At 39.2% G+C, this 27,613-nt stretch overlaps 4 protein-coding genes and 1 pseudogene across 4 annotated transcripts; 2 read left to right on the top strand and 3 right to left on the bottom strand.

Moving 5' to 3' along the window:
- Nucleotides 1-49: 49 nt before the first annotated feature.
- LOC108862558 (uncharacterized) lies at nt 50-7,010 on the bottom strand. Its single transcript, XM_018636718.2, has 2 exons — nt 6,878-7,010; nt 50-1,166 (listed from the first exon to the last, which is right to left on the bottom strand). The coding sequence occupies exon 2, from the start codon at nt 1,162-1,164 to the stop codon at nt 145-147; it is 1,020 nt and encodes a 339-aa protein (XP_018492220.1). The 5' UTR covers nt 1,165-1,166; nt 6,878-7,010; the 3' UTR covers nt 50-144.
- LOC108862554 (putative pentatricopeptide repeat-containing protein At1g53330) lies at nt 6,724-8,754 on the bottom strand. Its single transcript, XM_018636715.2, has one exon. The coding sequence runs from the start codon at nt 8,699-8,701 to the stop codon at nt 7,286-7,288; it is 1,416 nt and encodes a 471-aa protein (XP_018492217.1). The 5' UTR covers nt 8,702-8,754; the 3' UTR covers nt 6,724-7,285.
- A 1,928-nt stretch (nt 8,755-10,682) lies between these two features.
- Nucleotides 10,683-14,020, top strand: LOC108862557 (tubby-like F-box protein 7). Its single transcript, XM_018636717.2, has 4 exons — nt 10,683-11,089; nt 11,349-11,436; nt 13,016-13,145; nt 13,228-14,020. The coding sequence occupies exons 1-4, from the start codon at nt 10,766-10,768 to the stop codon at nt 13,817-13,819; spliced, it is 1,134 nt and encodes a 377-aa protein (XP_018492219.1). The 5' UTR covers nt 10,683-10,765; the 3' UTR covers nt 13,820-14,020.
- Nucleotides 14,021-17,040: 3,020 nt separating this feature from the next.
- On the bottom strand, nt 17,041-20,152 carry LOC108857128 (TPR repeat-containing thioredoxin TTL1). The gene is made up of 5 exons (XM_018631063.2): nt 19,020-20,152; nt 18,663-18,858; nt 18,082-18,588; nt 17,691-18,002; nt 17,041-17,604 (listed from the first exon to the last, which is right to left on the bottom strand). The coding sequence occupies exons 1-5, from the start codon at nt 19,841-19,843 to the stop codon at nt 17,452-17,454; spliced, it is 1,992 nt and encodes a 663-aa protein (XP_018486565.1). The 5' UTR covers nt 19,844-20,152; the 3' UTR covers nt 17,041-17,451.
- Nucleotides 19,930-26,500, top strand: LOC108858741 (beta-glucosidase 15-like; annotated as a pseudogene).
- Nucleotides 26,501-27,613: the final 1,113 nt, after the last annotated feature.

The following is a 27,613-nucleotide window of genomic DNA, read 5'->3' as shown; positions in this document are numbered from 1 at the left end:
TGAATTGAGTTGAGAGTAAAGAAGACAATGCCAAACCAGATTCAGTTCGTAAGATCAACACCAAATCTGAATCAACCGGATAGGAGAACCAAAAATTTGTCAAAACTATAAAGAGTTGAAGTAACTCATTGAGAGAACATGTCTCTACTTCAATAATGTATTAGAAGAAGAGTATCTTTTCACCTTCCATAGCTCCAACTCCACTGAGCTTAACAGGAAGGAGCTTGCGTTTTTATGACCACCACCTCCGAATCTCTGTGAAACCTGTGTTGTGTCTTCTTCTGCAACACTCCTCAAACTTATTTTCAGTTTTGTCTCATCCTCAAGCTCTGGGACTCTGTAAACAACAGCTCCAACGCCTCGTAATCTCATACGCCCGCTCTTCTCAGCCAATTGATTCCCTAGTTCGCTTCTAAGCTCTGCAATCTCATCTGCATTTACAGCCAAACACCGACCAAACTCTTCATCACCTCCAAGAACAATCTCGTAGGACTGTTCCAGCGCCTCCTGAATCAGTTTATGTTTCCTTGACAAACTCTCTTTCCCTCTTTTGATCACGCTTTCATGATCCAACGAGAGTAGCTGCTGAAACAGTGACTCGTTCTGATTGAGATCGTATTCGATCCCTAAGTCCACGATCCCGCTGTTGAATGCTTTGCTCTCTGGTAGTTCCCACTTCCAGATATCTGCGTCTTCAATGTACTCGTAAACACGCCTCATTCTCCTGAAATCATTCATCTCTCTGCAGTTTCCTCGAGACTCTTCCATCAGCTTCCGAGTAAAATAGTCAAACGCAATGGTGGCGCCGCTTCTCCCTACGTCCAAAACTTTGGTGACGTTCTTGCAAGTGGAAGAGACATCACCGAGGCTCTCAATAGCGGTTTTATGGTGGTCGAGGATGACTACATTGTCAACGTTGGGAGAGACTCGTTGGACAAAACCTGGCGGTCCTGTGAAATCAAGAAGATAGAGATGGCTGATATCTTGGAGAGGAAGCTGGCTCATTGTGATAGGAGAGTAGACTGTGTTTGGGAAGAAAATCGAAGGGATTGAGTTTGCTGAGAAGTAGAGATGAGCAGCCAAGGCAGCAAAAACACCGTCATGGCAAGGGTAATGGTAGAGAACCGCCATCTTCTTTGGCACCATCTTCACTCCAAGATTCATTCCTGAATCCAAACGAAATTTAAAAGAACGAAAAGTCAAAAGTTTTATAGACAAAAGAGCTCTACACTCATGTCAAAGAGCTTACTCCGAGAAGACTTAGGCAAAGATCGAGGGCTAGCAACACAAGCTCAGAGAAAATACACTTATAAAAGTTCTTTGTTAGCTATGAGGCCGCGCATCCACCAATTCTCTATCAGTACAGGAGGAAGGGCAAGGCCCATTTGGAGTAGAAGACATCGAGTAAACATGCTTCTCTTGAGTCAAGCGGTAGACTCAGAAGATGCTTTCTAGAAGATCAATAAACCGCCTGTAGTCGATCCAACTATGCAGCCAACAGGAGCACGTGAGATGTTGGTGACGTGGTAGGAGTCGTAGTCTGCTTTATATTATTCCGTTGTACGTCGTTGTGGTGGTCATCGAGAGTTTTGTCGATCACGTTGTAGGAGAGGTGAGAGAACTCTACCAAAAACTTTCTCAAAACCATTGTAATCGTTTGATCTTTTGGGAATATATCTTTTTATTTCATAAAGGTCTGAGTTTTACAACATTGTTCGTAACAAACTTGGTATCAGAGCCATTACGTGACTCGGGAAGAAGATGCCGCCGAAGAAATCTGAGATGGAGATCGCTGTGGAAGGCTTGCAACGCGACGTTGGTCGTATAGCAGTGCTGGAGCAGAGTCTCGACGAGATCAAAAAACAAATGGGGAGGCTGAGTGTGTTGGAGAGGATCGAGCAACGGATGATCGAAGAGGAGGAGGCTAGGAAAAAGAAAGCTTCTGAAACCCCTCTGTCTGAGACCGTCTCGAGCAAGATCGGACCTTCATCAGCCATGGCGTACCCAGATGGTGGAAACGGGAAGGGCATCGACATCGGTCCTTCGTTGAGGTTGGAGTCGGGTTACCTTGATGGCGTAGGGGACAAGGTAACGTCGTCTCCGTCTCAACGGAGCGCTGAGTCGACGCTGGAGGATGACAACGCCGCACTGATGCGGAAGTTGAAGATTCCGGAGTTCAACGGAGACGATGCAGAGTCGTGGGTCGTGCGGGTGGAGCAGTTCTTCGAACTCGGAGACTTGAAGGAGGAAGGGAAGCTCCGAGCGGTAAGAGTTTGTTTCACCGGCGACGCCTTGATCTGGTATCGCTGGGAGAGGAATCGAAATCCGTTCCTTACATGGGAACAGATGAAGCAGAGGGTTTTAGAGCAATACTCGCCGGTTCACGACACCAAAGCCGGCGAAAGGCTCTTGACCCTCCGACAAACCGGATCTGTCAGGGACTACTGTCGCGAGTTCATCGCTCTGGCGTCCAACGCACCGGAAGTACCTGACACGATCCTTGAGATGGCGTTCATGATAGGGTTACGACCTAAGATACGCGCGGGGGTTCGAGTGAGGGAACCACGCGGGTTGAAACAGATGATGGACACAGCCAAGCTGGTGGAGGACTGGAACAACGCCGATGATGACTGGCCGGAGGAGACCCATTACGGTGGATCGAAATCGGCCCAGAAACATCAAAATCGTTTTCAGCCCACTTCAAAGCCCAGTAGCACAAATGGTCACAATAATGGGCCTGTCAACAATAAGCCCAAGCCCACGACGACTCCTAATCCAACAGGGAGTCGCAACGCTGTCGGTCACAACCGTTTGAAGCCTCCGTTTCGAAGACTAACCGAGGCTGAGGTTGCAGAGAGAAAAGCGAAGGGCTTGTGCTTCCGATGTGATGAGAAATGGAACTCACGTCATAAATGTCCGTCCCCGGAACTCATGGTGCTGCTGGTGCAAGACGACGGCACCGAGATCGATATATCTGACTTTCTCGCACAAGGCGATACGACGGAGACTCTCGAAGGGGTGGAGGTCGCTGAGGTTTCGATTTGCTCGATAGCGGGGATCTCGAACCCTAGGACTATCAAGATGGAAGGCGTGATGAATGGAGAGAAGGTGGTGGTGTTGATTGACAGTGGAGCCACCCACAACTTCGTGGACACTAAGGCGATGGAGAGACTGTCAATCACCACATCAGACACGAAGAGATTCGGAGTCCTGACAGCTGGAGGATTGATGCTGAAGGGAGCTGGGGTGTGTCAAGAACTGGAGTTGGAGATGCAGGGCTTGACGATCAAATCCAGTTTCTTACCTCTAAGGTTGGGCAACGCTGACATCATCTTGGGGATTCAGTGGTTGTCCACCTTAGGTGACACACAGGTGAACTGGAAGCTGCAGATCATGAGTTTCATGCTAGATGGGGTCAAATACACGTTGCGGGGAGACCCTAGTCTAACCTGCGCTGAGTTCTCAGCAAAAGCGATGTGGAGAGCGATGGATCATGAGGCTTTTGGGCTCATCGTCGAGTACAATGGGATTCAGATAGAGCACGAACCACCGCTGGGGCCAGAACCACGTTGGCAACAGATAGTGGACGAGTACCCTCAGGTGTTTGCAGAGCCTGTAGGCTTGCCACCATCTCGAGGAAAGGAGCACGCGATAACATTGCAACCAGGAGCGAGCCCAGTGAGTGTCAGGCCGTTCCGGTATCCCCAAATCCAGAAGGAGGAAATAGAGAAGCAGGTTGCAGCCATGCTGACAGCAGGGATCATAAGAGACAGTGAGAGCCCTTTCTCTAGCCCCGTGCTCCTAGTCAAGAAGAAGGACGGTAGCTGGAGGTTCTGCGTTGACTACAGAGCTCTCAACAAGGTCACCGTGGCCGACTGCTACCCCATACCAATGATCGATCAGCTCCTGGACGAGTTGAATGGAGCAGTGATCTTCTCCAAGATCGATTTGAAGTCAGGGTATCACCAGATTTTGGTAAAAGCGGAGGATGTACCGAAAACCGCATTTCGTACACATGATGGCCACTACGAGTTTCTCGTCATGCCATTTGGGTTGTCAAACGCTCCATCTACTTTCCAGTCCTTGATGAATCAAGTATTCAGGGCGTTTCTCAGGCGGTTCGTACTGGTGTTTTTTGATGACATCCTGGTGTTCAGTAAGTCGGAGGCCGAACACGAGATGCATCTGAAGCAAGTCTTGGAGGTGCTGAGACAGAACAAGCTGTACGCCAACCAGAAGAAATGTCAGTTTGGAACATCATCTATTGAGTATCTGGGTCATGTCATCTCCAAGGAAGGGGTAGCTGCTGACAAGAGCAAGATTCAAGCTATGGTGGAGTGGAAGGAGCCTCGAACTATCAAGGAGCTGAGAGGTTTTTTGGGGCTCACGGGTTACTATAGAAAATTTGTGCTCGGGTACGGAGAGATTGCAAGACCACTCACGATCCTCCTCAGGAAAGACAACTTTCAGTGGGGAGCAGGAGCTGCACTGGCATTTGAGGGTCTGAAGAGAGCAATGTCTACAGTTCCGGTGCTGGCCTTGCCAGACTTTACAGTTCTCTTCGTCATCGAGTCTGATGCCTCAGGAACAGGACTGGGGGCGGTTCTCATGCAGAATCAGAGACCGATTGCGTATTTCAGCCAGGCGTTGACAGATAGGCAGAGACAGAAGTCAGTCTACGAGAGGGAGTTGATGGCCATCGTCTTTGCGATACAGAAATGGAGGCACTATCTGCTGGGGCGCAAGTTCTTGGTGAGGACAGACCAGAAAAGCCTCAAGTACTTGCTGGAGCAGAGAGAGATAAATTTGGAGTATCAGAGGTGGCTCACCAAACTACTGGGCTTTGACTTCGACATCCAATACAAACCAGGGTTGGAGAACCGTGCAGCAGACGCCCTATCGCGTAAGGATGCAAACGTTGAGCTCAGTGCTATCTCTGGTCCCTTCGCCATACAGGTTGAGGAGATTAGTAGTGAAGTGGAACGCGATCCGGCTTTGCAAAAGATCATCAGGGAACTTCAAGAGGATGCAACGAAACATCCAGATTACGCAGTAGTTCAAGGCAGACTGTTGAGACAGGGGAAGCTAGTGCTTCCGAAGGGATCAAATTTCGTGGGGGTAATACTCAAGGAGTATCACGACGGGAAACAAGGAGGCCATGGGGGAGTTCTCAAGACGCAGAAACGCATCGGGGCGTCATTTTATTGGACTGGGATGATGACAGACATACGTCGTTACGTGGCTGCGTGTTCTACTTGTCAGAGGCAGAAGTATTCTACACTAGCTCCTGGGGGTTTGCTGCAGCCGTTACCAGTTCCAGAACAGATTTGGGAGGATGTGTCGATGGATTTCGTGGAAGGGTTACCACGATCTGAGGGTATCAACGCGGTGCTAGTAGTGGTGGACAGGCTCTCCAAATACGCTCATTTCTTCGGGCTGAAGCACCCTTTTACGGCAGTAGATGTGGCGGTGTTGTTCATTCAAGAGGTAGTAAAGTTACATGGCTTTCCCAAAACTATTGTTTCAGACCGTGACAAGGTCTTCACAAGTCAGTTTTGGAAAGAAATGTTTCGTTTGGCGGGTACCACTCTTTGCTTTAGCACTGCCTATCACCCACAGTCTGATGGGCAGACCGAAGTGACTAACAGAGGATTGGAGACATATCTACGGTGCTTCGCGGGTGAGAAACCAAGGACTTGGATGCAGTATCTGTCGTGGGCAGAGTTCAGCTACAACTCTTCGTTTCACTCTGCCATCCAGATGACTCCTTTTAAAGCGGTGTATGGGCGAGAAGCTCCTATCTTACTACGCTTTGAAGACGGGTCAACAAACAATGCTGAACTAGAGACACGCCTACGGGACAGAGACGCCACTTTGGAACTGCTAAAACGCCACATTCATAAGGCGCAGCAGGTGATGAAGAACAGAGCTGACAGTCATCGCAGAGAGGTGCAGTTTGAGGTTGGGGATCGAGTGTTTCTGAAGTTGCGTCCCTACAGGCAGCAGACCTTGGCACGTCGCCCGAACGAGAAGCTATCTGCGCGTTACTACGGGCCTTATGAGGTGTTAGCAAAAGTGGGAAAGGTGGCTTACAAGTTGTCCTTGCCACCAGAGGCTCGTATTCACCATACCTTCCACGTCTCTCAGCTGAAGAAAGCAGTGGGAGATGAGCCAACACAAGCCGCTATCCCCCCACAGATTACTGCAGAAGGAGTCTTAGAGGCAGAACCGGAAGAGGTGTTAGATTGCAGAGTAAATGAGAGGAGTGGGCAAGAAGAGGTGTTGATTAAGTGGAAGGGGTTGCCAGAATTTGACTGTACGTGGGAGAGTAAACATTCAGTGGCAGTGCAGTTTCCAAGATTCAACCTTGAGGACAAGGTTGTTTTCAAACCGGGCGGTAATGTTAGCTATGAGGCCGCGCATCCACCAATTCTCTATCAGTACAGGAGGAAGGGCAAGGCCCATTTGGAGTAGAAGACATCGAGTAAACAGGCTTCTCTTGAGTCAAGCGGTAGACTCAGAAGATGCTTTCTAGAAGATCAATAAACCGCCTGTAGTCGATCCAACTATGCAGCCAACAGGAGCACGTGAGATGTTGGTGACGTGGTAGGAGTCGTAGTCTGCTTTATATTATTCCGTTGTACGTCGTTGTGGTGGTCATCGAGAGTTTTGTCGATCACGTTGTAGGAGAGGTGAGAGAACTCTACCAAAAACTTTCTCAAAACCATTGTAATCGTTTGATCTTTTGGGAATATATCTTTTTATTTCATAAAGGTCTGAGTTTTACAACATTGTTCGTAACATTCTTATGCAGAACTGCAGAAGAAAATTGTCTTAAGAGAACTAATGAGTTTAATGATAGACTAGAGAACAGTACCGAGTAGATCGAAGCAGAAACGATGAAGGATGACCTTTCTCAGACAAAACAAAACCCACCGAACTGACAAGAGGAAACCACAACCTGAAACTAAAGTAGGGTTCTCGTACAGTGTCAATGACGAAAACACCCCTACACACCTCTATTCCTGATTCGGCTCTGTTTTTACTTTTTAGGTCTTAGGTAGCATCAAATCTCCAGCTTGTTTTGCTGGGGAATCCAGTCTTCACTGGGACTAGAACTTATCAACTGAAGATTTTCAGATGTTCACAACACCTTTTAGGATATCATCGAATCTCCACCCCTTTAATCAGTAATGCAGAGTAAACTCATGTGTCTGCAGATAATCCATTCTGCCCACCCAACAAGGCTCACGGCAACCAACACTAACCTTGCACGAGAAGTGACCTAGCAGTGCTGCATTGTTGATGAAAGACCCTCTTCCTTCAATGTGTTTAACAATAAATCAACAGAATCAGATATTGCAGGTTCTTTGCACACTATACGCATAATTACCGACCAAAAATCTGCATCAACAGAATTCCCTTTATTCAAGCTACCGATAACTTTACCGAGAATCTCCAACTTTCCACTCTCAGATAGCCTTTGCAGAAATCTCTCTAGCCTATCCTTGCGAGGCTTGTAGCCTTTGAAAAGCATTTCGTCCAAGACAACCGCTGCTTCTTCAAACTGTGAACCTTGGCAAAGCCCATCGAAAACTATCCTATAAGACAATATATCAGGGACGCAACCCCTCCGAGGCATATCTTCAAACAAGTAAGTTCCTTCTTTCCAGTTTTGGATTCTAAACAAGGCACCAAGTATCATGTTGTAGCCTATAACATCTGGCTTCACACCCTTCTCAACCATCTGATCCAGAACTCCATAAGCTGATTCCAAATCATTCTCAACACAGAACCCGTTAATCAGTACATTGTAAGTCACTGTATCCGGTTCACACCCTTTTCCTCTCATTTCCTCCAAGATCCCTGAGACCTCTTCTGACCTTCCAGCTTTTATAAGCGAGCTAATCAACGTAGAGTAGATAGCCGAGTCTACTTTAATCTTTCCTTCGTAAGCTTCATCCTTTAGCTTAAACGCCAAACTCAATTCCCCCATTTGACATAACGCTTTGATCAACGATGCATAAACATGAACCGTGGGATATACTCCATACACTTTCAACATATCGTGCTTCATCTTCAACGCTTCCTTCACCTTAAAGTTCTTACATAACCCATTAACCAGCGTCCCGAAAGTTACACCGGTGGGTTTCACCTTCTTCTTGACCATTTCATCGAACAGCTTCAAGGCATCATCGAAACACCCGCTCCTAGAATACCCATCGATCAGTATATTGTAAGTACAAGCGTCTGGCTTACCGTACTCATCAATCCTCGAAAGAACTTCCTTCATCTCATCGAAAGCTCCGCACTTTAAGAGCGCACTCAACAGAGAGTTCACGGATTTGACGGTGCGTTGGCATCGGTACTGAGGCATTTCGTCGAACACGTGGAGCGCGCGAGCGGGTAATCTTCCGCGGCCGAAGTAGTTGATCACGTTGCAGAATAGGATCTCCGTTGGGACGATTCTGGTATCGGACTTGAGCTGGAGGAGGACCTGGTCTAGCTCGTGGAACATCTTGGAGCTGCCGAGTCTCGTGATGATGAGATCGTAGCAGAGGAGCGAGTATCTGAAGGGTCGTTTCGGGTTTGTTGATTCTGGATCGGGGTTTTGGAATAGCTTGATGGCGGCGGAAGGGTTTTTCTCGCGGCGGAGAAGAGAGGCGAGCCTGAAGGAGGAGATGTTTTTCACAGCGGACATGGTTTTAGCTTGGTAATGAAAGTCTTGTGTCTTTTTGAAAAAGAAGTTCAAACATTTGTTATCAAGTTTAATATGTTTATGTTTATGTCATTTTGCTTATTTTTTTATTAATAGCTAATTTTTAAATATCACTAAGAAATCTATAAATACTTTTCAGCAGTGTTTCTCATAGCTTTCCTATTTTTAGAAATTATTTATATTTATATAAAATAATAATTTTTTTTTTATAATAATTATTTTCTAGTTTTGCTCCATGTTTTTGTTATATAATAAAGGAGAGAAGTCCTTTCAGCTTTACTACCGAATACTTGTTTCGATTTATCTTATTATCTAGCATTTTGTTATTTTGTGCAATGGCCCCTCTAATATCACAATCTAAGGTGATTAAGTTTCAGCAATTCGTCGAGATGGCTTCATCAACACATTCAAGTTTTGGCTCGAATCCCCTATCGATTTCTTATTTAAAATTATCTTACAGTATTTTTTTATAAACTAATAATAGTGGGACTATTATATTTTATTAATTTATAGAATTATTAATTTAATATAAAATATCTCTTATATTTTTGAATATCTTTATTTATAAAATAAAAATAGTTGATTTACTGTATATACTTTAAATTTTATATCTATATAGTGATGATTATTTATATCTCTTGCTATAATTGATTTTGAATAAAATATTACATCTATTTAACACACATAAATAGTAGTAAAAATATATCTTCATTCTATTGTTACCAAAATCTAGCAAGAATATAGTGACTATCCATAAATATGGCTTGCATTTTTGTACATATATATATATAATTTAATTTGTTAAGATACTAATGAATTGGTCTAAGTAAACATTTGTATAGTAAAAAATTTAAATGACTATTTTAATAGAATAGATATCATTTTTTCTGCTACAAGACTAGGCAATTATACATATTTGATGGTCACTCTTGTTCATTTTAGAGAGTGACTCTTCACGGTGGGTTATTAAAACAAAGGAAGTAAGGAACATATAATTGCATCGTACTCAACGAATAACAGAGACAACTACATGCAGAAATCATGTACACATATATAGTGCTAATGTATTTATAAAAATGAAAAATTGTTAAAAATAAAAAAGAATAGGAAACTAGAAAAATGATTATTACTTAAAAGTGTAATATATTGTTCTATGCTTGTCATTCTCTGATTGGCATTACTTTAAAATTAATTAAAATCAAATTTAATGAAATATGAATATTATATTTATTTAGATAACTCTTGATATAACCAACAAAAAATGTTTTTAGTAGTCTTAAAAAAATGGCACCATACTAAATTATTTGCAACTGTACCTTCTCCATGTCCAATCAGTGGAATTAGTTTTTCTCTAATTAAATATTACAATTTTCGACTTTTATACTCCCTCCGTTTCGAATTATATGTCGTTTTGGAGCAAAACTTTTGTTTCAAAATAAGTGTCGTTTTATGATTTCAATGCAAAATTTATTGACTTTTTAATCTATTCTATTTTTTTATTGGTTGAAATCTGGTTAGTTGTATTGGTAATGATGTTTTTATCTAGTAAATATACAAAATTAAATGTTTTATTAATCTGTGTGCCGAAGTCTAGAACGACAAATAAATTGAAACGGAGGGAGTAGTAGACAATCATGTCCCTCTAATATTCTACAAATGTTGAAAAATATTGCCTATGATTACAGCCATGATGATGAAATTGTAGTTATCCGCTAATAATTTTGAAAAAAAAAGAAAAAAAAGAAAAAAAAAGATAGTGGATGAATTCTTTTTCTTTTATTTTTTTTGTTGGTGAAACAAACGTTTAATTTAATTTTTTTACTTAAATTGTGGATGAATGTTTATCTACAAAAGTGAGATTTTTACTTAACAACCAGACGTGTCCCCAATTAGATTCTCTTCGCACTTTATGTAATAAGAAATATATATATCACAGCTGTGTCACTTTTACCCCTAAATATCATCCCTTCTAGTAGATTTCGCACGTTCGTCTCTCTCTCTCCTCTCTCTATTTCCAGATCGAAACATAGCTCTCCCTCCTCACAAATGCCTTTGTCACGCTCCCTTCTTTCGCGGAGATTCTCAATATCATCCAGGGATCATCATCAGCAACATACACCGACAGAACCCGAATCACCACCGATGCTTCCTCCTTCGTCAGACATCACCGGGTCATCATGGTCCGCGATGCTCCCCGAGTTGCTAACCGAAATCATACGCCGCGTGGAGGACACCGAGGACAATTGGCCTCAGCGTCGAGACGTGGTCACTTGCGCCTGCGTGTCGAAGAAGTGGAGAGAGATCACGCGGGAGATGGTTGGATCTCCGAGAAACTCCGGCAAAATCACTTTCCCTTCTTGCCTCAAACTGGTATATGCCTTTTAATTTGAGTAGAAAAATCGATTTGGATTTGAGGTTTTAATTAGGGTTATTGATAAAAATTCGTTCTTTGATCGTATTGTTAATGATTATTGTTGTAAAGTTTAATTCTTTTTTGAATTTGTAGTGGTGAGAAGTTGTTCCCAGTTGTTACTTTGTTATCCTTAATGATGTTTTATTCTTTGCTTTGGGCTTAATTAGTATGCCTTCCTTTCTAAGCTATCTGAAATCTTCTGAGTTTCCTCTGCAGCCAGGTCCACGAGACTTTTCTAATCAGTGCCTAATAAAGAGGAACAAGAGGACTTCAACCTTTTACTTGTACCTCGCTCTCACACCTTGTAAGTCAATTCCAAAGTTTTGTGCTGCATTTTCTTTTCATTGAAACTGGACATAATTGGTGAATATGACTTTATCTAAAAGTCTGGGTTGGGTTTTCTTTTTTTTTCCCTCAAGTAGTATTATAGAAGAAAGGCTAAAAGCCCAATGCCACATACAAACCCAAGAAGGGGAACCGAAAAAACATACATAAAACATAAAAGAGGCCCAACATCGGCCCGAACTACCAACGACCCAACCCGGTCCAAACCAACGAAAAAGAAACTGTCTGTGGGCGCGTGTCTTAACCATCACGCCACCATGAACGCGTGGACATTGAAAAGCGCGGAGGACACGTGTTGTCATCTCGCCCAGCGAGGCACACGCGTCACACATCCGCTACGCTTTCACCGACAGTAACTCAACACCGGAGCAAGCCAAACCGCCGCTTCACCGGACCACCTCACAAACGCCGGAGCCAGGATCCCGAACTTTCCTTCATCCACTCTTACGCCTGAACTCTTTCCACCGGAGAGCTTCACCGGGTTTCTCCCGAGATCTCATCCGAACCATCGAGAAACCGCCATCTTCTTTCTCTCGCTTCTTTCACCGGATAGAACCCATAAACCGTCGGGATCTCAACCGGAGGCGAAGCCACACATCCACACCGACACATCTTCGGTACACCATAACACTTACACCAGAGCCGCCGTCAAAAACGCAAGAACCGTTCGACGCGGCAACCGAGAGCCGACCGTTCACCCTAATCGGATAGGTGCAACGGCGGAGACTTGAGCCGGCCGTCCACCGAGAAAGGGTGCGGCGCCGGAAGCTTTGATAAAACAAAAAAGAAAACCAGGAGGATTAAACTAAAAGAAGCAAGCGCAAAGGAAAGCAAGAAAAAGGAGAGAGACCGGACCGGCGGTGGCTGTGGAAGCTCATCCGCCGGCCGGAACCATTTGACGCCGGGGAGTTTTAGATAGAAGACAAAGAGAAATCAATTAGACTGGGTTGGGTTTTCTATCTGTTTAAAAAAAAAAAAAAAAAAAAAAAAAAAAAAAAAAAAAAAAAATAATGTTTTGATAATAATAATATTGTGTGATTTAAAATTGTGTTGTAAATGTAACACAAATTTAGTTGTGAAAACGCAAAATTATGATGAGGTTGATTCTGCCAAAATTGGAGGATATGACTTTATTGAAAAGTCTAGGTAGGTTTTAAGTGATTGTACAAGTGACTTGGTACCTACTAGTACTAGGCATGTTATTTTTAAGTTTTCTCAGTCTTTCTTTCGTCAAATAAATGACACTCACCCACCAGTCTTCATATATAAGCGTTGACTATGTTGTTGACCGGAGTAATAATGAAGAAGATTCTGCGCTTCTGTTCTAATAATAATTATAGGAAACAATCAACTTGGCTTCGTCATAAGTTGAATACAAACTCATATAAATCATATGGTTATCTGGTCAAATTTATTTTTGTACAGTTGCTTTGAAGCAAGTTGAAGTAGTTTTTGATTATGTTGGTTAAATATAGGGCTTGCATATCTATCAAACCTTGTTCTCAGGGTTTATTAACTTTTGTTTTTTTGTTCACTAGCTTTCACTGATAAAGGAAAGTTTCTTCTGGCGGCAAGGAGGTTCAGGACCGGCGCTTACACTGAGTACATCATCTCACTTGATGCTGATGATTTCTCTCAAGCAAGCAACGCCTACGTTGGTAAACTAAGGTATTGTTTGTTCCTAGGCGGCCGTTTAGTTAACATCATATCACTTGATGCTGATGAGTTTTGTATTTGGAACCCTCTGCAGATCGGATTTTCTTGGGACCAACTTCACAGTCTACGATAGCCAACCGCCACATAACGGAGCAAAGCCTTCACACGGCAAAGCCAGCCGCAGATTTGCATCAAAGCAGATAAGCCCACAAGTTCCAGCAGGCAACTTCGAAGTCGGTCATGTTTCTTATAAATTCAACCTCTTGAAATCAAGAGGTCCGAGAAGAATGATAAGCACACTCCGTTGTCCATCCTCATCATCAGCTGGACTTTGTTCGGATCAAAAGCCATGTGATGATGCAACCAAGATGATGAAAAAACCCATCAAGGACGGTCCAGGCTTGACGATACTAAAGAACAAAGCTCCGAGGTGGCACGAGCACTTACAATGCTGGTGTCTCAACTTCCATGGAAGAGTGACCGTTGCTTCTGTGAAGAACTTCCAGCTGGTTGCGACAGTTGACCAGAGTCAACCAAGCGGTAAAGGCGATGAAGAGACGGTGCTTCTTCAGTTTGGTAAAGTTGGAGATGATACTTTCACAATGGATTATAGACAGCCTCTCTCTGCTTTTCAGGCTTTTGCTATCTGTCTCGCAAGTTTTGGCACTAAACTTGCCTGCGAGTGAAAACCAGAAAAAAAAAGTAAAACAAAAAGGTTTTTATTTTCTATTAAGTAAAATGTTTTGAGATAATCATATGGAAGTGTAAAGGCATGTGTTGTAATTTGTATCTGTTGAACGTACCCAATAAAATAAGCACATAATTATTCTGAGTAAGAAAACAAAATTGTAATTTAAATTACTTAAAATCAATTTTTATGTAGCCAACTTGATACATTAAAGGGATGATTGGTGATGGCTGTGAGTGTTCGAACACAGCAATAAATTTCTCTAAAGCAATAAAATCAAACAATCAAATTTTATTAATAAAATCTAAAGTTACAAACCAAAATCTTTAAAAGAAATTATATTGGTTCTAGAAATCAAATTTTCTACAGCTTTTATCAAGTGATTTGAAAATATCCAAAGCCAAGAAAATTAAAGCCAAAATAAAAATCTTATAGTCTATTTTCTAAAGTAAAAAAATCTAAAACTACAGTAATAACCAATCAACTCCTAAGATAAATATTTTACAAATGTTCTCCTAAACATTTTCCCAACAGATCACATATCTTGAGTTCCCTTATTTTTTATTTATTTTTATTCATCTTGTTCTTCTCCAAGACGGACGTCTTTTATATATCTCGAGTTTTATCTTACTTCTCTTTATTATCAGTTTCTACATGCAAAATTACATGATTTAGGAACTTTTAGATAACTGAAATTAGCTTCTCCTCCTTTTGTGAGGTTGATGATGTCTTCTGTGTAGTTTAGACATAAGGATCCCATTGGTTCGCTCCTGATAGAAACTTTTGGTATTGCGAAAGTTGCTTATAAAGCAATGTTGAATGTCCACACAATGTGAATGGACTGAAGCAAAATCTCTTTAGTTGGAGGGGTAGTCATACGAAGTGCTTTAGTTTCAGCTTCGGCTAGGATGCTAAGACAGAGGTCTCCTTTTAAGATAGGTAATAACTAATTAGGCCTCTCCTTCAATTAGAAAGTTAGGAGAGAAGTTTCCTCTTAAGTAGATAATTAGATCTCTCCTTCAGCTAGGAAAAATACCACCCAAACAGAGATAAATTTCTCCATAAGGTTCTCGACAACTGAAAATGATAATATAACGAATGTGACGGCTGATCTCAAAGAACATGGTAGTTAAACATGTGGTCCATGAGATCAGCCGTCTCATCCGTTATATGACCATTTTCATTTGTCAAAAATTTTATGGAGAAGTTCATCTCTGTTTGAGTGGTATTTTTTCTTAATTATGATGGTAAATTGTCTAGTCGGATCTGTAGTTGCAGATTCTCTCTCAGGAAAAGGAATAGGAAACATGTGGTTGGTGGTTCATGATGATAAAATAAATCAAAGACTCTATATGTACAGGGGATTGCTCATTTTTATATAGTGCTAAGGGCTGAGGTAAGTTGACTGTCTTTTCAGTTTTCCGTAACGGTTGTAAGTTACACAGTTAGTTTTAATGTTCTGAATTAATCAAATTGTTGTTATCACTCTTATATTCTCTTTCTTTCCATTGTTTGATGCACACAGATTTATCTTCTTGGCTGTATGGTTTTATCTTCAAACCGGGCCTGAAATGTTGGTTTGATTAATTACGAAGACTTGCTTCACTTTGCTTAGTGATCTGAAATAAATAATTCCGTCGAAATCACGTTTGGTTCGGTTTGATTGTTTCTATTACGGTTCTTTGTCCTTTGTCGTCTACTCAACTTAACTCACACACATGTCGACTGAGTGCATATGTGGTCCTTAAACGGCAGACATGTTTGCTAAAAGAGGCCGTTGAAAAAGGAAAGTGGTGTAAAGAAAACGACATGGTGTTTAGGTCTCGTCTACAGATACGCCTTTCATTTTTACGATTCGGTAACGCCCCAACGGCTGTATTTATTGTCGGGAATTTATAGCGTACATGTACGGTGTGGTGTGTACCTGTTTTTACTAAGACGTACTTTATGCGTAATAAGTAGATTTTTAATTTAGACAAACGTCAAAAAGTTCACACTCGAGAAGTCGGTGACTGACGATCAAAGAGATATTTTTTTATGATTAATAAATGCTAGCTTTTTAATATTTTACTCAAATATTAGCTAAAAGTTGAAGACGACCAAAGAAAATATTATCCACAAAAGGAAAAAATACTAGTATAAAATTCAACGGATAAATAGGTGTCAATAGACCCACGAATACAAGGCACCGACTACAACCGGCAATAGAAAAGGAGGAAGAACCTCAAAGAGTAACAATGCCTTAGAGCACGTTTATCGCAGAACCGGAAAGGAAGGTTCTTTCTTTTTTTTCTTTTTCATTTTTCTTTTTCTTTTATCCAATTTTTTAAAAAAAAAAAAAAAAAATAGGATAAACCAATCGTGGGCCGCCACGTGCAAGTGGGGCCCACGATCATGAAAAAACTCAACCAATTTCGTTTCTTCCTGGGAGACTTTTTCTTTTGGTTTTGACAATATCGTGGGGTCCACTTCTTCTCTCCTCCCTCAAGATACCTCCAATATCCTGCAATAAACCTGCTCTTAGAATACAAGGCAATAGAAACGATACAGCGAATGTTAATACTCCCTCTGTTTTTAAATAATACATGTTTTGAGATTTTCACATTTTTTAATAAAACATATTAAAATTTACTTATTAGTGCATAGTTTTTTGTTATTTTATATTTCCTATATTTCTAAACCAATAAAATTTCAAGAAATGCAATTAATGTTTTTGAGATTCACAATTATTCATAATTAGTTGACAAAAATTACATTGAAAATGTGAAAAATACATCTTTTTGAAACAAAAAAATTCCTAAAACATACATCTTTAAAAAACAGAGGGAGTAATTATTTTCGAGCGTTATGTACTTATGTTAATAATTATTTTCCTTTTGCAATAAGTTATTAGATTCTCTTTGCTTTTCAATCCCTTAAAGAGATCGCAACTAACACATAAGAACAAGGCCTTAACAACAGTCGCTTGTGGCACAAACAAAATCAGTCTCTAATTAATCCGTTTCCCTTTTTCCTGTCTAGTAACGACTAAAGTATTATAAAACCCCCAAATTTATATCAATCATCTGTCTCCCTTTCTTCAACTGAAAGTTAATAACAACAGCCAAATATAATATTTAATTACAAAACTTTAATTATATACAAAATTCCGTATTTTTAGATGGAGTTATTCATGAATTTGGGTAGAATGTACGGAAGTAAAGTGCAATTAGTAGAAAATGAATAAAAATTATATATAATTTATTGATGAAAATGTTGTGAAAAAGATGAGAATCAAAATGACAAGATGGCTCACTTTCTCTAACTCTAAAAGGATTAAAAAAATGAAGGATCCAAATATTCCTCTGTTGCCCGTTTCAGGAAAGCCCCTTTCTTCAGTCACATACAATCTTTTCTCTTATGTACACAAAGTAATCTCCAACCAGTAGCATCTCTCAAAATACCTAAACAAGTGAAACTAGAAGAAGGAACCACTCACCAATCTCGAGAAAAATGAATGGAAAGAAGAGTACAGAGACAGATCACAGGGCAATGAATGAACAAATCATAAAGAGCTGACACTCTACACTAATGAGGTTCCCTGGTAATGAATCATATCTTAAGAAGTTAAAGAGTGAATTTTTGCTAGTATTAACCGCTATAGTGCCTCACAGAGTACTCCAATACTTCTTTGCTTGGACAGACAATCTCCTTAACTCGAGTACCGTTCTTGTATATCTTCACTGTCGGTACAACCCTCACATTCTCTGCATTACCTATCGAAGGACATTTATCGATATCCACCTAACAAAAAAAAATATTCGTAGAAATTAATGTCATTCGCTTCCCTATGGTGTTATTATGAAATGTTTTGAGTCATGTAACTTTACCTTGAGGAAGTGTATAGAAGGATAACGAGTACAGAACGAGTCCATAAACAGAGATATCTGCTCGCATTGATGATCAGAAGCCGTCAAGAAATGTATAACCGAAACTCCTGGTAGATTCATGGCGGTTCTAAACTGTTCACGACTATAAACCTCTTCAACCTCACCACCAAACTCCTTATTCAAAACTTCTTCTCCTCTAGATTTCTTCAACGCCACTTGAGCATGGAACAAAGATTCAGCAACTTCCTTATCATGAGGTAGTTCTTTTCTCAACGCTTCGTAATCACTCACTGCAGCTACCCATCTCTCCATCTACAGTTCAAGAAGAGAACCTTAAGCACAGACTACAAGCTAAACTAATCGAAAGAACGGCTGTCTTATTATTATGTACCTTGTTATTACAGGCAGCTCTCCGAAGAAGAGGCTTTGTGTAACGCGGTTGGAAACGCAGCGCTTGGTTACAATCTTCAACCGAACGTTCCCACATCCTAAGCTTAAACCAACAAGCTGCTCGGTTGCAATACAAAACAGCGTTGCACGGTTCGAGCCTAAGGCCTTCTGCGTAAGCTGAGCTAGCTTCCGTGTATCTTTCTGATTTATAAAGATCGTTACCACGAGCACGAGCCCTAGCAACCAATGTAACAGTATTGTGCAACATAGCGACTTCGTTGCTCCGCGGATCGATTTCGCTAGCTTTCTCGGAAGCCATCACTGCGTTTTCGAACCTTCCCAAAGCCATCTCGATCTGAGCTTTGACAAAGTACGTATAAGCTTCACAGGCCATACCAGAGAACCGAGATGCTGGAAACGGCTCTGCTTTGGGGACTTCTAGAAGCTTTGCTTGTGCATCATCAAGCCGGTGGAGTTTCAAGAGTGCTTCTACTTTACACATACCTAGCTGTAAGATAACAGTTTTTAAATAACAGTTTCTGATTTTTTTTTCTAATCCGACATTAGGTTAAGAGTTCTTACATGAGGAGAAAAGTCAGCTCCAGAAACAATAGCTGCATCTACTTCCATCAAAGAAGCTTTCCAATCACCGACCTTCCTCGCATCTGCACATTTGCTCATATGTCTCTCCACTGCTTCAAGCTTCCGCAACTCCATAGGATCTGATGGTTTCCCGAGAAAACAAAGATGCTTCCTTGCACTATCAACCTGTCCTAATCTGCAACCAAGTTACAACATTGAAGTTTCCGACAAAGTAACAAAAATGTAGGCGATTTTTTTTTTTTTGACAACAAAAAAAATTAATATTTAAAAAAAGAAAACAATTTGGGAGTTATATCTACGTCATTAATTTTTTTAAAATTGGTATCTAGTAGCTACCTAATAAGCAAAAGAGCCAAACGGTGATGAGCTCTTCCATAGTTAGGATCCAATCTCAGAGCTTCTTCACACTCCTCCACAGCTTCACCGATCCTAGCCAAACCCGTCAATGCAGCGGCGCGGTTGCTCCGGTAAGCAGCGTTTGTCGGTGATAAAGCAATAGCTTTATCGTACAACTTCAAAGCCTCACTGAACAGACCTTTCTTATACATTTCGTTGCCCGCTCTCTTCACTTCCTCTGCTGCTTTAACCGGACTACTACTTCCAGTACCGACAATAACCGGCGAACTCGGTACTTGTCTGGTGGAGATGAGTTTCGCCGGAGAGACACTGCTTCCTCCTCCTCCGCCTCCTCGCATTATGCTTCCGTGACCGTACGTTCCCGTGCCGGATCCGAGAACGTCGCTTCTTGACCGGCTCTGCGTCATTTCGGTGATTTGGATCTTGCCGGAGGGACAAATGTTGCCGGTGGGGAGTACATTCGCCGGAGAAGTTGCAGAGTAGGAGGAGGAGGAGGAGGAGATGAGTGGTTGTGAGTTTGAAGTAACCGAGTCCGATCTCGAACCGGATTGACTAACAGTAACCGAACCGGATCTTACGGTAACCGGAGCATGTCTAATCCGGCCGGTTACAGATCCGGAAGAGCTGGAGCTGCTGCTACTTGTAGTGGTTGTGGTTGTCGTGAGTCCACGTGGCTGAGTACGAAGCGGAGAAACCGGCGAACCGAGATCTAGCTCACGAAAGTCCGGTTTGTTGGTGTCGGAGGTTAATGAATCACGGAGACGGTTATCAGATTCAGTAACCGGTTTACCTGAATGTGACATTTTTAAAAAAAAAACGGTGAAGAAACAAACCAAGTGAATGAATGATCGAAGAGAGCTCTAAAAGAGGTTTATTGGTAATAGCGTCAATGGAGACGGCAGAGAAGAGTGGAGATGAAAGGAGGATTAGATACTCTGAACAAAGGCATGGGAAGGGAAAGGAAAAGGGAAAGAGATGGGGATCTCGTGATTTTAAAAGAGTGAAGCAAAGAATGAATGTGAGTGTCTAGAGAGAGAAAGTGTTTGTTGCTAAGAAAGAAGAGAGAGAGAGAGAAGGTTCACAGAGGGAAAAGAGGAGTGAAGATGGAGAAGCAGACCGAATATTCACAATTAAATAACACATAAAAATATTTTATTTATATCGTTTGAAAGACAAAGGTTAAATTACTTTGTACGAGAATTTTTTTTAAAAAAAAATTTGGAAAGCTAAAGGTATGGATTGAATTAAATAACTTTTTAAGTTATGGACAAAATTATATATCATATGGTTCCAAATAATTTGATGTTGCATGTTGTAAAAAGTATTAAAAGTCGGAAGCAAAGTTAATAGTACATTCTAATGAACCGAAATAAATTTAGAAATCACAAATATATTAGGTGTTTTGTGCGTATTATGCAGATATAAATATTTTATAATTGCTTATTAATATATACATGACTAATTAAATACTATTATAATAATAAATTATTTATATTATTATTTCAACTTTTCAAAAAATTATAAATATTTTGAAAGTTTTTTTTAATTATATAAAATTTAGAATTTTATTTACTTAATATTTAGTTATGTGTGTTTTTTATTATTTAAATTTTTATTAAAAATTATTTGTTCAGACAACAACACAATATCTAGTAATTATATTTTTAGCTAAAATATATTTTTATATTTTTGATAAATGTTTTATTTTATTAATTTTAAATCTCTTATTTAATGAAACAAATTTTAAATTCGTTTTTATTTTTGAAAATTTTAAATAAACTTTAAATTTTATTTATTTAAAAAAAATTTATATATATATATATATATATATTCATAGGATTAAATAATATTAAAATATTATAACATTAATGTAAGAACCTGAATACGAAAATAACTTTGTAAATAAGATTTTATATATATATATATATATATCACAACAAAATATATATATATATATATATATTCTTTATACGATAGGTATTTGAGTAAGAAAAAAAGTTCTTCACCAATTTTATAAGATCATAGTATGAGTAGGAAATAGCTATGTATTAAATGGTGTACAAAGAATAACACTTCTTTCACTTATTGCTTCACTTCTTTCATTTATTACAAAGAATAACTCTGTAAATAATATTCCATCTGTTTCAATTTGTAAATAATTTTAGATAAAAGCACTAATATTTAAAAATCTATTACCTTTTAAAAAGTATCATTTAATAAATGTATGTGCTAAATCAGCAAATAGGATAAAACTAGATTTTACAGTCGCTATATTAAAATGTGATGATGATTATAAAGAATTGTTGGATATATTGAAAAGATGTAGCGGAGGTTACAGAGTTAGTGGTGGTCGTGGTGACTATGATGATGGATGACGTGTTATGTGTTCATGAAGGAGTTGATGGTGATTACAAAAGAGGTGATGGTTGTTATATAGGTAGAGGTGATGGTTGAAGTGGCGGTAGAGAAACATGTGGTGATGGTGATTACAGCAAGGGCAATGGTTAACGCAACGGCAACAGTTACAAGATCTACGACGGTGATTACCGGATCAGCGATGGTGGTTATAAAGCAACCGGTGGTTGTAGTTTTAGAAAAAAAATATGATCATAGATATAAAATGGTACCATGGTGGTGCCATGGGATGGTGGAAGATGAAATGATATACGTGAATATAGTAGAAACAATAATAGGTAGGATAACCCAATATGGATCCGGCTTTGACTCTCGTTGGCCACCTTGCCGTTTAAATTGAGCGTGTCCGGATGCAAAACCATCCAGCAGTTAGGTCTGGTTCATAAACTGATATGGATTTAACATTTAAAAAAAACAATAATAGGTAGGAGTAGTTACCGGAAAAAAAACCAAAAATAAAATAGATAAACAGTGAAAGCAATATAGTATATATTGTAGAAATGTTAGAGGCTTTTTATTTTTAGTTAGTTTCTTAATTATAATTTGTTTGATTGCCCGCTTGGCTCTTGTTTGGAGCAGTCTCTTTTCCCAATATTTCTTCATGTATGGAGTGGATGGGATGAACATGTGTGGCTGGTATTGCAAGGATTCTCCTCCCGGCTAACGCTCTTCCCTGCCTTTAGTGCAGTGGTTGTGACTCTTAGGGTTACACGAGATGCAATCTTTCAAGAAACTTATGAAGCTGCTGTGATGCGATTTCTAATGTTTACTTGTTGTGATCTGTATTTTCATTTTATTTTATATTTTAGCTGTTTCGTACTCTATTTGGCTCTTGTAGCTTTGTTGTACTCTCTTTTCATGGAGGTTAAACTCTTCTAAGTTCAATACAAGTTGGTTTGATCAAAAAAAAATTATAATTTGTTTGAATATACTGATTGCAATTTTCCTATTTTTCGTAAAATTTGTAATATCGTAGAAAACAAAGAAAATGAGTTATATTAAACGATTTTGTTGATTTTAATCTTGTTTTGATGATGAAACATAAACAATTTCTGTGATTATGCGGACATTTGTTTAAGAATTTTGGAGACAGAGTGAAGCATTGGATGACACTGAACGAGCCTTTAACAGTGGTGCAAAGGGAAGGTTGCAGGTGTACGACCATCATTATTGGCAGTCCTTAGGGCCAGCTCTTAAAAAAGAGGGGGAGGGGACCAAGAAGAAGAATGGGGGAAAACTCTATATAAGAACTGATCCTTATGTTTTCATGATCAGAAAAAAAAAAAAATTAAGGGCTTTTGTGTCTGCCTTCAAATAATGATGCTCTAATGGCTCTAGGAAGATGCTCCAAATTCACAAACCTTAATTGCACTGCTGGAGATGGAGCCATCAAACCTTATTTCATCGGTCACAACCTCATCCTTGCTCACGGAGCCGCCGTCAAAGTCTACAGAGAAAAATACAAGGTGAATAAAAACAAGATTCACTATGTTTCTTGGTCTTCAAGTTAACTGACCATGTTCATAACCATTTTACGTGGCAAATAACCATGTTCAAGTTATGAATCATTGAATTTTTTTCTGGGAGTATGGAAAATTTCTCTTGAATGTTTTTTCTTCATTTTTTAATACTATAAAAGATACATTTTTTAAATATATATTTTATTTCTATTCGAAAAACGGAGATTCAAGTTAAGATTACAAGTTTGATTCGAACAAAATCATTTTAATTTATACATAATTAATCTAGTTTTGCTCGTCCACTAAACCGACGCCTTCCACTAGAGAGTTCTGAGATCTTCAAAATATCAATCACCGTTCTCAACCGTTGATGGTAACCACTCGAAGATGGGGTTTACCTCGTTTCCTTTGATGCCGGTATTCTCGTGACATCACGAGTAGCTGGTTTTTGATGATCTCTTCAAACTTGTTATCCTCACTGACCATGAAGTCCTAGCTGCAATCGGTAAAGAGGAGTAGAGATAGCAACCTGATAGGAGAGCAACCCGAACTTACTTAACCGACGCACGGGTTAATGAATCGCCAAGAGTCAAGAGACCACAAAAGCAACACACAGCCACCAAACAAGACGGGTGCTATGTAGATAGTAACTAGATGTGAGTCTTCAGAACCTGCAAAAAAGAAAGAGTACAATCGGCTAAGCTGACCAAGCAGTCAACCCAGCCCTGGGATGATCGAACTCCAGCCATGTTGTCTCCACGCCAAACGCCAACCCGACAGACTCGACCGAATTTACAGAGAGACGCCATGATCTGAATCAGTAGTTAAGCAGCAGGAGCAACACAGATCAGAAACCGAAAGACATGACAACAAAGAGAGAGCAGTCTCAAAAACCGGTGAACCCACTGCCATGGACGACAACTCTTCAAACCGCACGAGAGAATAAAGACGCAAACCACAAAGCGACAATAGCCACACGACCACTGAAACTACTGTGCACGAACCGACAATATCAAAATGTCGCCTCTCTTGAGTTAAAGCAAAACCCTCCACCGACACAAGACTCCAAGCACCGGCGGTGAAGATGAAAGCTTTAAACACCTCTCCAGGTTGAAGAAAGAAGTCTTCGAGATACAATTACAATTTGAAGCACAGAGGAGAGAGCAGCCCAAGGTCTCACGCACCTCCATATAGCCGTTGAACTCCAAGTAGATCTTCAAGAAAAAACGAGACCCATCGAAGTCAACATCCTAAAAAACCGACTCCACTCGCCTGCGCTTTCCACCGCCTCACAGAACCTCCAGAACAGAGTCCTCCCCGGAGCAGAACTAGAGAAACCCACCACGGAGCCCGTTCCACCGACCCAAGTATTGCTTTGAACGCGGCATTGAACTTGCCCTACACAGAATCAGCCGAAGATAGGTTAGCGCTGCGTCACAAGCCATGAATGGCCTTCACATTTGACTACTTTATGGAACCACTTGTGACCGGTAAATATCCAGTCGATATGGTCAACAACGTTAAAGGCTGTCGTTTGCCAGCATTCACTGCACAACAATCTAAGATGCTTAAGGGCTTATATGATTTCATTGGCATCAATTATTACTCTTCCACTTACACAAAGGATGTCCCATGCTCCACCGAACAGGTTATTCTCTGATCCATGTACCAGCGTCACAGGTCCGTTTTCGTATCATCCAAGTTACTTATCATTTTTAAATAGACCAATCATAAATTTACGAGTCCAGAAACTATGTTACGAGGCGAAAGAGAAGGAATTCCTGTTGGTCCAAAGGTACTTGTCTAGACTAACTATACGATCTATTTAGAGATCATAGACTAATCTCATAAAACCTTTGTATGTGTGTTTTTATTTTATTTTCATAGGCAGCATCAGAATGGCTTTCGATATATCCAAAGGGAATTCATGATCTTTGTCTCCTATATATACAAAATACAAATTCAAAGATCCCGTCATGTACATAACTGGAAACGGTAATTCACAATCACAAGCCATGAGCTTTATTGATTTATATATATTTGTAGGGAGAGATAAATTTAGTACATACAAAATATTCCTTAAAGACGGCGATAGAATCAATTACTACGCTCGACATCTTGAGATGGTTCAAGACGCTATCTCGTAAGCATTTTAAGAATTTAGCTTCTCACATATTACAAGCCGTTGGATTACAAGTAACAAAGATAATTAATCCCCTATATATTATTTGGGAATCATTTAAAAAATATGAACCTCATTTTTATAAAAATTATAAAAATACTCTATCTTATGTGGTGACTTTTTAATAACTCTGAAATCAATAAATGACAGTCTTACAGAAGATTTGAGCAAACCATAGTATAAACAAAAATTATTATAATCGAATGAATTATTATTACATGACTTCTGTTTGTTTAATAAAAAAAGTATGCAGATATTTGTCTCTCTCTAACCGATCTCACAAAGACAAATGAATACACCAAGTCTTTGTTCCAAACATCTCGAGATTAGGTCGCCGATGTTGTTGGTATCTCGCCGGAGATCAATTTTGACGACAAGTTCAGAGCTTTAAGGTTTTATAGTGGAGTAATCGAAGTGGGATATTAATCCTCTTATAAGATTATCTGATAAATCGATGAATCTGAGATTTGACTAGAACGTTTCCGGGATGTTGCCGGAGAGATTTGCGTAGGAGATGGTGAGGAAGACGATCTTGTGCAGGTTTCCAAGGATGAAGAAGATACCAGAGGTGGAGACGGGGATGTAGGAGACGGTGAGGATACCGAGATGGGCGAGGTAGAGTTCTGAGTGGCCGTGCGGAGGAAGGAAGAGACGGTGGAGAAGGAGCGGAGTGAGTCAGGGAAGCGAGGTGGTAGGGAGAGAAGGGAAAAATACATTTAGTTTTAGTTCTTGCAATCTTTCAACATTTGCATTAACAGCATCTCATACTCACTTAGGTTTGTGTTCTTTGTGGAAGTATTGTTCAGTTTCTTTGCCAATTGATCAAAACAAAAGAGTTTAATTTAATTCATTATTCCATATTAAATCATTGAGGTTAAAAGTAGTGCTACTGTTGTCAGAAAACATCAGGATAATGATGGATGGTATTAATTCTTACCCTCGATTCTATTTACTATGTTCTCCGTTACTTTGGAAAGGTGTTTGCAAAATTATCTCGTGTACACAGATGTGATAATATGAAATGGTGTTATCAACAAAAAAGTCAGGACATCTGTGATGGATGAGTTGCAGAGAACATAGTAAATACAAATAATTATGTTTAAATGAGTTCAGTTCGATGGTTATGTTTAACCCATAACCTGACACATACTAGGCTCACTATTAAAATTAAAAATACAAATGATTATGTTTAAACAAACTGATATGTAAACTATGTTTTCATACAACTAATAATGTATACTTTTCAATATTTCACCCCGTCCAATGGGCGGAATGTATATGTGGACATAGAAACATATATAGTTATGTAACGGTGTTGCAATGATCTCGTTAAATGATGATATAGCGTCGGAGCCAATGTGAAGGGATTTTTTGCGTGGTCGTTGTTGGACAACTTCGAATGAACAGTGGGATACACCGTTCTAGAAGAAGATGATCTTTCTTAATTAATGTTTTTAGTGTTCTAGATAGAATTTAATATCATTTTAACTTTGTGACCAATTATAAAATATTGAATTTTTTATTGGTTGGATTAATTTTATTAGTGGTACTTTTATGTAACCAAGATTAATTGTATAAAAATTTGTTTTTTCTTAATTTATGTGCAAAAACCTTAAAAACCATAAGAAAATAGTCAATATATAAAATATGTAATAAAATGTAAATTAATTTGTAAAATATTTGTTTTATGATTATAATCATATACATAATAGTCCAATGTAAATACATTACAATAAACATATGATAAAAAATGTGGATGATAATTGATCGTTCAAAAACAACATAAAAGTGCCTAATATAAACTATAAAAATTTAGTTTAATATTACTATATCAAAAAATTATTTAATTCGGTAATTTTTTTTTGAAAATATGTTATCATTTATACAAAACATATATTTATTTATAAAACAAAAATAAATATCCGCGAGCCAAATTCTAGTTATTAATTATAGCATGTGTAAAAGTTAACAACTTTCGATCAGATGTGGAAATATCATATTATACAATATTGAATCATTTGGAAAATTTGGTTGGTTCCATGTGTAAAAATTGCAGTCAAAGTATTTCCAAAACCAATCTTATAAACTCGAAATATAAAATTTTATCTATTCCAAAACAATGTTAAAATTTCAAATTTAAGGTTTTGAATTTTGAAACTTCAAATATAGAGTCTTACTGTTTAAAACTTTATATTTGAGATTTCATATTTTAAAAATTTTGCAATAATGTTTTCAAATAATTGTACTTTTTCAAAAAAAAAAATTGTACTTTTTAATATAGCATTATATTTTTACAATTCAATATTCATAAAATTTTGACATATCTTTTATCATTTTATTATTTATAGAATGTTTAAATATGAAATAATACTAATATTCAGATAAATTTGATTTAACCTTCTATTTAAAAACTATGTAAAATAAAAAAAACTATTTAAAAACTTATACTCACGCCTTCTTGTCTAGTTGTGAGATAAGTATATAATGTTAGTCGAAATTTTATTTTAATGGTTTGT

Source organism: Raphanus sativus, chromosome 5 (assembly GCF_000801105.2).
Source record: "Raphanus sativus cultivar WK10039 chromosome 5, ASM80110v3, whole genome shotgun sequence".
NCBI lineage: Eukaryota > Viridiplantae > Streptophyta > Magnoliopsida > Brassicales > Brassicaceae > Raphanus > Raphanus sativus.
The sequence above is the reverse complement of the archived record's forward strand: the minus strand, read 5'-3'. Positions and strand labels throughout refer to the sequence as shown.